The 12,497-nt window shown below is 45.9% G+C and overlaps 1 protein-coding gene across 2 annotated transcripts in view; it reads left to right on the top strand.

The window, feature by feature from the left end:
- FGF12 (fibroblast growth factor 12) overlaps window positions 1-12,497 on the top strand; it is a 242,844-nt gene that overhangs the window by 79,218 nt on the left and 151,129 nt on the right. Inside the window, exon 1 of one of the 2 annotated variants that reach the window (XM_026093540.2) lies at window positions 8,150-8,283. The exons of the other annotated variant lie outside the window; for it this stretch is intronic. Within the exon in view, the coding sequence (XP_025949325.1) occupies window positions 8,196-8,283 (88 nt within the window). The 5' untranslated portion in view covers window positions 8,150-8,195. Of the gene's footprint in view, window positions 1-8,149; window positions 8,284-12,497 lie in introns of those variants that run through there. 2 annotated transcript variants of the gene reach the window in all.

Genomic DNA, 12,497 nt, shown 5'->3' with positions numbered 1-12,497 from the left:
TGGCCTGCCACTTGTTCATGTTTCATGCAGTGAATCACTGGGAAGCCATGAGCACATCCTGGTCTAATCTGGAAGATGTAGCTGTTTCATCACTGGTCTTCAATGGCTTTGCCTTGGTCCTGCAGCCGGGGGTGAACCAGCAAGCGATGCCCTCCAGCAGCCGTGAGAGCTGGTGAGGGCAGAGCTGCCTGCTGGCAGTCTGCTGAAGGCAAAGGTGCTAATAGATGTGGCGGTCTGACAGGCAGGGCCCTCCGCCCACTAGCTTGCTTACTTGCCTGCCTCAAAAGTCCCTTGGCACAACTGCAAGCTGTTGCACTCTAAGCATGGGTCATGTCTCAGGCAAAGCTATCTTTGCCCACTGTAGATTAATAAACTCAGGTCAGAACTTCACTGTGGTGACCATATCATGTCCTTTAATCTGCCTTCCTCTCTCACCAACCTCTAAGGCTGCAGGGACTGACAGATAGAGAAGAGTTCTCCTGCCTTCTTGCACAGTTTCTGCCCCTCATTGATGGGCTGTGGAGACAGCTCATATGCTGAAAAAGCAAGTGGAGCTGGCAGAGTAGCTGCACCTGCCAAGGAAGCACCTCTGGAAGGCAGTTGTGCTACTCTTGGGTGCAAAGGACAATTTGGGGAGTAGCGTGGCAACATTTTAGGGTTTTCTCTGAAATTCAGCCATCATCAAAAAAAAAAAAAAAAAAAAAATCACAGCCCCCACCCTTTACTCTAGGGGGCTCAGGACTGATGCCCTGGGGAAGGGACAGCATAGCTCCTGCAGGGGATATCATGCCTTCCAAATCCCTTGCCATTCCCTGAGCATCTGGATGAAGGTGATCCAGTTGAAGTCGTGTGCTTGGATTTCTAAAATGCTTCCTTTCCTGGGTCCTTCACCAGGGGTTTTCCTTAATGAAAAAAGGCCAGTTCCCACAGAGGAGGGAAATTACTGGTAGAGAGAAGCAGGACTGTGCTGTCCATCTTGAAGAGCGAGGGGATGGGGAAGAGAGAGTGAGTTGCTGATCAACAAAATAATAATTTGGAGTAGGAAAAACAGATGTGGACAGCACAGAGTTGCAGAAGGATCTCCTGATGCTGAGTGTGTGGTGAACTGGCACCAGTATAAATAGGAGTGCAGAGCAATGTACCTATGGGGTGTGTGTGGGAACAATTCAAGGGCCCGCATGGTCAGGGGTGCTACTTTGGCCTTTTCATTTCTGGAGAAAGATCTCAGGGACACTGTGGATCACTCAAAGCGCTAGCTCAGCAGAAGCAGGAAGAAATCACTGGGAAAAGGAATAGAGAGCAAATAGAAGCTATCACTCTGCATGCTAGAAATCCCTAATGCACTCGCACCTTGAATGCTGTGTGCAGTTCTAGTTATCCTATTTCAAAAAAATGGAATAGAACTAGAAAAGACACAGGAAACAGCGACAAGGTCAATGGAGTGTGCAGAATAGCTGCTGTCCAGGGAGAGATGAAATAGATCAGGCATTTTCGGATGTCTTCAGAAATGAAACAATTGAGAGGGGAAATACAACAAAGGCTTGAAATCACGACTGTCATGGAGAACATGAAATTACCATTTCACAATATAACTACTAAAGTGAGCATTTAATGGAACTATCAAAAAGTGATTTTATACAGGTGAAAGTTTTCTCAGTGTGTGATTAATCCGTAGAACTCTTTGTTAAAGGATGGTGAGGATGCCAAAAGCACTAGTGGACTCAAAAGCCAATTAGAAAAACTTGTTGGGGGAAAAAAAAAAAAAACACATCGAGGGTTATATAACTTGATGTGAGATGCCCTATCACTAGGACATCTCAAAGCTGCAGGGCACTGGAAGCTGGGAGTAGATACTGGTGGAAGAAGTGCTGTATGGCCTCTTTACTACCCTCTTTTCTGGAGCATCTATTCCAAGTCATGGAAAGGGGCATGTCATAAATGTTCTTATGCATGACTTTTGTGGAATAAGTTGCTACTTAGTGTGGTATAACTGTGTTAATTGTGCAAGGTGTAATAGAGTCCTGGAAGTTAATAAAGGAATGTGGGACAGGTGAGAGATGCTTTTCCCCTCCCTGTCTGTGGTGCAGAATAGCTGTGAACATTCAGCAAGCTATGAATAGTATGCAAGAGTGAGAGAATCGCTCTGAAACAGGCGCTGTATTGCGTTGCTATAGGTTGTCTTCTCTGTGCTTGAACTCTAAGAAAAGAGGGTTGACCGCAGCAGAGGTGCTGCTTCTGCATTGTAAGAACTGCAGTTTGCAGAAGGCTCTGGGGCTATCAAAGTGACATCATGGGATGGGGAAAAGCAATGGGAGTTGAGGGAGTTTCTATAGGCTGCTTGAGCAGTCCAAATTAACAAGGGCGACACAATGCTGTTTCTGCTTCCTAGAGGACAAACCTATAGATGGAGGGGCACTAGGTTCAGGCAGTCCATCACCCTTCACAGGTGTGCATATCTGAAAGACTGTGAACCCTATCTTGCAATCCTGTCCTTTCCAAGAACAGGAATAGGGATGATACAGCAGGACTGAACAAAGTGTCTGATTAGCAACTGAGTTGCTTTGTAGCAATGGGGTTAAATACCGATACTTCTTAATCAGTGGTCCTTCTGTGCACTTGGAAACCTTGCATTTTAGGTTCTCTATGCATGGATCTTTAATTGAATGGCAGATGGAATCAGGAGGAGACTGAATGACTTGTACAGGATCACATCAGAGGACAATATTAGAACTACGAATCCCTAACCCCTGCCATTACCAGCATGGTATTGTTCCCCAGACTTCATCCCAAGTCAGCCTATTCACTATTATACACGGGGACAAAAGCTGTTCTTTCATTAGCAATAGTATACTCAAGACCTATTCTTTCAGATGATTGTGTGATAGCATGTCAGTTGTGAGGCTATGGACATATCCCTTCACCTTGCACTAACTGTCTGACAGCATTTGTAGACTTTTTGCTACAGTGAGAATCAAGAAATAGAAATGCATTGCTCAAGAGGTGTATGTGCAGCCACAGAATGAAAACACCACTGTCTATTTCTGAGCTGTTTTGGTTCTCACTACTACCAGAACATGTTTGGGGAAGTCTTAGGAGTTCCAGCTTCTGAGGAAGTGTCTCTGTGTTTAGGAGTATCCAGAACATCCCTTTTTCACTAATTCAGACTCAAGTTATTTGGTACACAAAGCCTTCTTTACGTATAATATTAGATTTCTTAATGTCTAGAAATGCAACTACTAAATACTTATTACTATGTGCTTTTTATTTGTCTGAGGATAAACCTATTCAAGCCTGAGGACAAGCCTATCAAAGCTATGGGATGTCTTTTTTTCCTAAATCTAGTTTGGTGAATTGAGAGGAAGCTGAGATTTTTCCAAGCCATTCTCTCCACCAGGAGCTGGAGGAAGTAGTTTCTCTTCCCTGTGTTCGTATGGTAGACCTGCTTTTTGACCTTAAAAAGGCACCTAAGGAATTGGTCCATCTGACCTCATGTACAAAATCAAATACATCTTTTATTTGTGTCTCATCTTCCAGTTGCTATCAGAAGGCATGTGGTATACTTTTTCTGTGGTAGTGCTTCCAGCAGAATAGGTGCAATCTTTGCCTTATGAAGAGCATAATACTATATTGATCTGGAAGAGACTAATCGTCTTGTTAAATCACCAGAATGAGGACTGACAGAGGATTCCCCACTCTGCCACAAATTTATTGTGACCTTCAGCAACCCCCTTGAACTTTGTGCTACAGTTCCCCGCGGGCTTTGATGTGTGTACTCTGCACCTAGGTGGAGTTGGGCACAGTTGCTATGCATGCACAGTATGTCTAGAAAAGTGGACCTTGCTATCTTTCCTTGCTATCAGTGCTCTGCTTCACAAAGGAGGGGCAAAAATAAGCAGAAATACTGCAAAAACGCTGTGATGACAGTGGGATAAGCACTTGTTTGCACTGAAAAGGGCTGTGATTTTCTGGCCTCTTCTGGGGCAAACGTTGCTCAAATGGGTCCTGCAAAGAAAGGTGGCAAGGAGGAGTCTTCTGCCATCACTGAGGTGGTGACTGAGTAATATACCATCAACATTCATAAACAGATTCATAGAGTGAGTGTCAAGAAATGAGCATCAAGTGCTCTCTAGGAGATCTCTAAACTTACAGTGAAGGACGCAGGTATGCCCAATGTCTGAATCAGCACCAGCTTGAACAAAGCTGTTGGGGCTAAAGGAACGTTTCTTACCACATCCGTGTATGTTTGGCCAAAAAATACAATGAGGGTGAAGATTCACTAAACAAGCTCTACAGGCTGTTTATCTGTGTATTAGTTGCAACACTCAAAATAGTACAGGTAGTTGATATGGATAAAAAGAGAAATGATCCAGCACCTTGAAGGATTATCACTGCCCTTATGTGAATGCAAGGAAATTGCCTTTTCTGACTAGTCTCTTCTCTGAGCTTTCATAGATTTTTTTTTTTTTTCCTTTTTTGGCTTTGGTAACTGATAAACTCCTGTACATTCTGCTATTTTAATACCAAGCAAAGAGTCTCATATGCTAAATCACCTTATTTCTTTCTGATCACAGTGAGCACAGTCTCTTTTTAGTAAAAGGTATTAATTTAAATTCCATAATCCCAAATGTATTCTTGTTTCTGTTCCATGCTTTAGAAGGCCAATGACATTTTAATTTAATAAGGGAGAAACACACATGACACTGTGTTCCCTGCAACTGCCTTCTGACCTCAGAGTCTTTCCTGCCTTTCTTTGTGTTCTAGCAAATGCAATCTCTGCTTTTATTCAAGAATACTCTATCCTTTCTGATATCTATTTTGTATTAATGGGTAAAATTCAAATATCTGTAGCATTTTCACAGTGATTACTGTGATTATTGATCACATATTCCACATTTTGGAATATTATTTGCACTATTTAATAATGCAAATCCATGAATGGAGCTGCAGCAAGATTTATGCACTGCTGTGTCCTACTGAAATCTCTGGATATGTGCTGGCCCTTTACAGAGAAATCGATTTTGTTTTGGATTAAAATGAGTTAACTCATCCAGCAATATCTTGATTTATGTCAGCTGCATTTATCTTTCTAAATAAGCTTTGTTTACTAGGTTAAGATTTACTTAACTGGGTACATGATATTACTGATTATTTTGTGGCATGTGTGCACTTTGGTCATATGATCACACAGTTCCTAAAGTACCATCCTTTGCCATTTTTATGCTTCCATTTTGCTGCTTAAACTTACTTCAGTCAGCTTGATTTGAGATGTGCTCGTTGCAGTCCTCATGCTCCCCCCCCCTTTAGAAATGCCAAATAACACTCGTTCACTCTTTTCTCTGGTTTGATTCTGCTCTCCTTTGCTCTGATGTAAATCAGGAACTGACTCCTGAAACCCACCACACAAAGGCAAGACTGCTGACAGATCAGAGCCTACCACCTCTGGATTAGCAGGTGACTGAAACCCTCTGAAGAAGTGGGGATTATTTTGTTAGTAATTTTATGGATTATTCTGAGGAGGTATTCTATGAACAACTGTGCTGCTCTAATAAACAGAGGTCTCAGCTGCTTGCAGTTTTTTTCTTCTTTTTACAGACCTGTGCATCATATCTAATACACTTGTCCTCCCATGTCCAAGTCATAATGCTTCACAACTCCTATGCTAGCCAACGCACATAACATCCCAGTGCATCCCTCCCCAGGTACCATATGGTGCTGCACTTCAGCCTTGGCTTCTCAAAATCAGAGCCCCCTCATTTACAGCTCTGCATTGGCTGCTAAGCAAAGAGGGCACCTTGACTTCAGATCTTGCTGTACTGTCCTTGATCTGGCAGATCCAGAATTTTTCTCATCTCAAACGTGCTGCTGATGCTTTTTTTTTTTTTTTTTTTTTTTTTTTTCCCCCTTTGTGTGCACTATAACAGGAGTACCAAGAACCACCAGTTGTATTTTAGAGCTTCACTGTGCAAACTTCTACTGGCCTGATTCCAGAGGGGTTCTTGCTCTCTGGTCAGGTATAGCAGAGAACTGAAAGGCAGCCAGGGGGGAGAGGAGAGTTAACAGCTGTAGTCTCCATTTGGTGTCTGCTCAGACATGGCACAGCAGTCTTCTCTGATGGCCAGAGAGCAGGCATTACTAAGGAATGTATCTGGAGCAAGGGCAGTTTCATTTTATTCTGTGAGTTGGTGAGCTTTTGAAGTCCTGTATAAAATAGTTTATGAACCAAGGCATACAAGAATGATGATTTTCAGCCCAAGTCATAGTACTACACAACAAAACTGAGTTCATTAAGAACTAATCCCTGGGATCCTTGCTACCTGTGCATTCTTCTAATGCTCCTGAGCTCTGTGCTGCTGGCTTTGTTTCTAGCTGTTTTAGCTGTACTATATACAGCTGACTAGAAAACAAGAGCTTCCATGTCATGAAACATTTAGCATTTTCTCTGTTTTTTTTAATTCTATTCTAGAAGAAAACTGAAAGTGTAGGGTGTTTACTGAGGGCATGAAAGACTTGGGTTACATTAATTTTGCCACAAGTCCTCAGCAAACTGTCATACTAGGACAGCATTTCTTTTTCTATGCCTGTCTACACCCCTGGTTACTTGGATCTCCATTTTTTTTTTATAGTGTTATAGGATTCCTAGTGAGCAAAACACTGTTGCACCCTGTATTATGCTGTCTATGCCTCGTTCCTCATGGTTCTGAGTTAAGAGGCACCCTAGCAAGAGTTAAAAATTTAGACTATCTATACGCTCATGTCTGTATGGAGTGCTGGCTAAAAGCCTGTTACAGCTCAAGTGCACTCTCTGGAAAAACTTCTGTCTCAGAGGCTGGTCAGAGGTGCCTGGCCCTTTCAGCCATATGCCAGGAGCAGCAAGATCAGGGAAGGTTTGAGAAAGCCAGTGCGGAAGCAGGTTAACCCTGCCTGAGCACAAGGTACTCCAGGAAGAAATTGCCTCAGTGCAAGGGTGAGTATGATTCAGGCTTGTCCCAGAGGCAGCTGCCTTTCCTTGGAGTATTACAGTCTACTAAGGTGAAGAGTTCATTTGAGAGTTTTCTGTCCGTTAATACTATTTCCTCTGAGGAGCTTTCTCTGCTCTTGTACTTTCTGGTCTCTGTGTGGTGGGTTCTGAGCTGGGGAATTTCAGGAATCAAAGCATAGTCTCTCAGAAGCACTTCTTTTCACAGCTGCGCTGCATGTGAAATATAGGCTCTGCCTTAGTCTGCGCAGCACAAAAGCTCTGCATAGACTACATTTTGCAACAGCCTAACTGCTGGGATTTAAAAGTGGTAAAAGGAAATGAACCTTCAGTTTCAGTGGAGTGACCTTTGCACAAAGCTATTGCTTTAGGATCCCTAAGTGTAAATAAGGAGGACTTCTAGTGTAAGGTGTGTTTGTAGTGACTCTCCTGCTTCTCGGTATGCCCTCCTACCGCTGATTTAGGACAAGTCGTGTGTTTTGTTACCAGCCCAGTCAGGCAGGGAGCCCCCAAAAGGCCGCGTTAGCGTCTCCTGCACGTGGTGGCTTCCCGTGCGTGCTCCGCCCCGGGCTCACCCGCGGGGCACCCCCGTGCCAGGCGGGGCAGGCGGCAGGAGGGGGCTCGGCGGACCCGGAGCGGGGCTGCCGACCTCCCCCTTGGCCCTGGCGGGGCTCCGCGCCCCGGGGCGGGGCTCTGCCGCCTGCGGGGCGGGACTCGGGCAACTTCGCCGCCGCGGGGCCGGGGCCGGGCTGGCGGCGGCGGCGGCGGCTCTCCGCGCCGGCGGAGGGAGGCGCATCCGGGACGGCGAGGATGAGCGAGAGCTGCCGCCTGCCTTAGCCTGTTCGCCCCGCGGCTCTTCCCAGCCTCCTGGCAGCGGGGGGCTCCAGGGGCGGCTCGGGGCTGTCGGACGAGGCAGCGGAGCGGCTCCGCTCCCCGGCGGGGGCTTTGCCGGCAGGGGGCAGGGCTGGGAGCCGGCCGCTCGGGTTTCTAGGGCTTGACGTCCTTCCAGCTAGCCCGACCCCCTTCCCGGCGGAGCCTTTCCTCCCGGGCGGAGAAGTCCCAAGAAGTGGCGTTGGGGCCACTCCGGGCGCGGCGGGGCCGCGGCGATGGGCCGGGAAGTTTGGCGGCGAGGGGGGCCGGCGGCCCGCCGCTGAGAGCCGGCCGCTCCCGGGGCCGGTCCCTTTTCCGAGCAGCGGGAGGGCGCCACAAAGTGAAATCCATGAGGATTCTCGGGCTTCTCCTGGAGAAAGGCTCGCATATGCTGCAGTGTCTCTGTGGAAGGCGCCTGAGATCCAGCCAAAGCCCAGGTGGGGAGAGCGCGTCCTTGTCCCCGCCGCCCTCGCCTCCCCGCCCGGGCGCTGCTTGGCCGGACGCCGCTCGGCCTGGGCTGGCCCCGTTTCCTCGCGTTCGTCGTCTTCCTCCTCCTCCTCCTCCCCGGCCTGCCCAGCGCAGCGCAGCGCACAGGTGGCCGGCAGGGCCCGGGCGCTGTCCGCGGTGCTGACCCCTACCGCGGCCCCGTCCCGCCGCGGCCCTCACCGCGCCCGCGGCCTCCATCCCCACCTGGCCGGGGTGGGAGCCAGCTGTCCCGCATTGCCCCGCAGCCCTGTGCAACTTCGAGGCTAGGTGCTGCAGCCCGTTGCAAGAGCTCCCCACGCTCTGTCTTTTGTAGCAGCATTTTCCTGGCCAGTGCGGGCGGGTGGGGGGGGGGGGTTAAATGTGTACTCGAATGGAGATGGTCCTAGGAGCAAAGACTGCCCCTGACAGGGGGGCGGGAGCCACCTTGAACCCCTCTTGGCTCCTAGCCTGCTACGGAGGGAGCAGTGTTGGAGGGTGCATCAGGATGGGGAACATAGTGGGGTGAAGGGCTGAAGGATGTGCTTGATCTTGAGCTGTAGCTAAGCACTTTTCTGAAGAGGGAGACTAAGTGCCTTGATTTGGTCCAGCACTGCCTCTGAGTTTTGGGGTGATCTTTTTTGAAGTCCCTTAACTGGTGTCTCTGTGGCTGTCTGTGTACCACACACGTTTCAGGAGTCTGACCTGCCCTTTCTATAACACTGGGTAAATGACCATAGAAAGAAATCCTATGCTATTATTATTTAAGACTCTGTGGAGGTTATAGCACTAACCCTGCTGCTTTGAGCTTGATTGGATTTCAGTTCCTACTTGGCTTTCTGCTAGAACTGCGTATTGAACCCTGACCATTGTAATATTTGGGCATTGGATGCTTACAGGGATATCTTTCAAAATATCATGTGTTGTTTCCTTATCTGAGATCTTGGTCTCATAGGAGAAAAATTTCCACATCTCCTACGTAAATACTTGCTATTGTCCATTGAAAAGAAACACTGTTTGGGGAACACCATTGCTGAGGTAGTCTGGATTCCCTTTTGGCCTAGCTAAGGAGAATTTGTTAACATCTAGGGCCAACTGTTTATGCCTCAGTAGCCCCCTTCCCTCCCACATGGACACTTGTGCGTGCAAGTCATTGGCCGTGACTGGCTCGTAGGAATAGGAGAGGTGTGGGAAATCTACGAGAGGGTGTGCTTGGCTCCCTTGAAGCTAATTATTTTCTGCTCTGCTTTGAAGAAAGATCTGATCACACTAAACAGAACAAACTGTGGCTGTGCTTGGAAGTATCAAACAAGTTATTCTGGTCTCAGTGGAAAATGATACAAGAGTTTTCTTCATAGTCACACATGTGAATGTTTGTTTTGTGTCATTTGGAAACTTGGGGCAGTAAAGAGTACGATAATCTCCTGGGGAAAATGAGGTGGTACCCACTTCGCTAGGATATGCTAGGCTATAACTTCATTGAACTAGAAGCCAGTGACAGTGTCCAAATGATTGCCCTGTTGAGCTGGTTTGGTTTATTCTGTGCTAGGGCATACTTGGTGGATATATAGTGAGTGAATCTTTCCTTATTTCTCCTGCTCTCACTGGGTGATACTGAACCTTATGCAGTCTGTGGACTTCTTGATGTTGTGCTGTAAGGAGGCAGTCCATGGGAATGATCTGTGTTATCTTCAACTGGCCATGTTCCCTAGGTACTATCCCCATACAACAAGCCTGAGCACTCTAGATGGGGATTGTTACTTTGAATCAGACTGCTGAAATACAATCCCTCTTCCTATCTGCATTTTTTTCCTTTTCCGTCAAGTTTGGGCTTTATATTCTCAAAAAACCCTGCAACAAAAATGAAAGCTACCAACTAGAAGGAGGTCACCGTGGGCTAGGCCTGCTGGAGGGGAGAACCCCTTGCTGCTTCTTGAAAAGGTCAGCATGCCTGAGGAGAGTTGTGTATTTTCCTATAACAGCCCAAAATGTCTAGTATAGTGTCCAGCATAGCACTGTACGGGGGCTATACTCGTAAGAAATGTTACTGGGGAGTAGGGGCCATGGAAATACAGACTGCAACAGTAATGGCATAGTGCTGTGAGCCACTTATATGCCCTTGACCCTCTCATCTGACAAGTTACACTGATATGGGATGTCTATGCCAAACCATCTGGCATTTTATATACTTAATTTACGTGTCAGGATGACCAGGCCCTTCATCCTCCTTCCATCTATGTTTTGTCTCATTCAGACAAGTTATAGGGATGTAACTATGTGCTTAAAATCCAATTCATGCTCACGTATTGTGTGAATCAGAGCCCTGGATCACTCTGATAGAAACTAATGTATAATACTTTGAAGGAAAACAATGAAGTACTGAAGGTGGTTGTAGGATACTGTGCAGCTCTGTTGTGATGCCAACAAAAAATAAGATTTATGTTACTGTTAAGCTAAGATCTCTAGCCCTATAGCTAACTGTAGCCTGTTGTTTTCTTACACTCCACTTCGGTGTTCTGCTACCGCTTACCTTAGACTGAATTCTCTTTTATAGGGACAAACTTTCTTCGTTCTCTTTGAAAGCACTTTGCGAAATGGGGTTTGATGGGTATCTAAGGCACCACAGTAATACAAGTAATTCCTGCCAATATGGAGTGAGAAATGTATTCCTAACCCTTTCTGTGTTTCTTTGCAAGTATTTTGGCACAGCTATGTCCTGTCTCTTCTTCTAGGTACTTCACTTGTTACCTAAGTTTCAGAATTTGTAAGCTGACTGATTGTATTGCATGCACAGAGGCATTTCTCTTCTGGATAATGTGATTGTAATTACTTTTTTTAAAGTCTTCAGTATTTTAGTTAATTTATTTTTTTTGTGAACACCTTTTCCCCTTTGTTTGGAATGTGTGGTTTGCCATTTCAGAATTGATTTTGCTTTTGGCTTCCAAGACAATGTTATGAAATAGATTGCTACTATGCTGTGAAGTTCAAGGTAAACATCAGAAAATGATTGTATTGGTGTTATAAATGTGAATGGAGTTGTAAAAAAAAAAAACATTTCAGGTAATCTGTACCTGGTTTGCAACTGCTGGATGCAAAAGGCTGTGTCCCTACAGGCTACATTAGTAGCAGTATGAAGATTTCTGCTAGTGAGTGTTCAGTGCTCTTCCATAATGAGCTGTTATTTAGCTGTATGGGTGGTTCTGTCTGTTACTTATTCTGCCCTTGACTTCTATAGAGACTGATCTGTGAGATGCGTGATTGCTAAAACCACAGCTATTTCTCATGTCGTTGCATCAACCGGTATGAAGGTATTTAGCGATAATGCATTATCAGCTTTAATTTCAGTACCATAGGCCTAGTTGTAGCCATAGACTCTGATCTGTTCCCCAAAAATTCAGATGTGTCCCTCAGTTTAAATCCCTACTCTTCAAGTCAATGCCTTCAGTAGAAATTAAGCTCATATTGAAAGTAAACCCTGGGCTTGGAGGTGTTCCTGGAAATAGCCTGGTTGATACTGGTTTTATGGCAAATTAAAATGATGTCTGGCACATCAGGTTTTTGTATTTCTGTAAGCATCGCAATACTAAGCCTGATATTTGGGGCAATAGGAATAAGCACTCTGTCCAGGCAGGCAGGGTCAGGTGGTTGCTCCACTATTAGCCTGTCTGTTACTGCCTCTGCATATCTTTGTGTTTGTCGTGAGACTATTTGGGGCACTGTCATAATGTGCCTGCAGTGAGTGCACGTGCAGATGCAAATGGAGTCACACGCACAAGATGTACAATTGCCTATTCAAAAGTAACATTTGGCTTATGAGCAAAACAAGCATCTCTTGTTTTTTCTTTTTGCGTAGTGATCTGTGCATTCATGCACGCTTTATTTGTACATACCAGTTCTGGAACAATTTTCTCATTGCTGTTTGCTCAGGTAGACAGCAGGTAATAGCGTATAGCATATGCTATAGAGTCAGCTTCATATTAGGGGAAACAATAGGTCTGTGTGCGTAAGTGACAAATAGTAAGACTTGTAACTCCTTGCTGAGTTTAGCAAACTCTGAGAACCCCTGTGGTCTGTGGCAGTTTAGAGCATAGACTGTATTGCTGGTGGGAGATGGGGAACGTGACTTAATATCAGTGAAATGGAGATGAGAGTTGGTTACAAGGCTGAAAATACCGAGGCAATGATGTGC

Source organism: Dromaius novaehollandiae, chromosome 9, assembly GCF_036370855.1.
Source record: "Dromaius novaehollandiae isolate bDroNov1 chromosome 9, bDroNov1.hap1, whole genome shotgun sequence".
In the NCBI taxonomy this organism is placed as follows: Eukaryota; Metazoa; Chordata; class Aves; order Casuariiformes; family Dromaiidae; genus Dromaius; species Dromaius novaehollandiae.
This window is presented reverse-complemented; position numbering and strand designations above follow the sequence as displayed.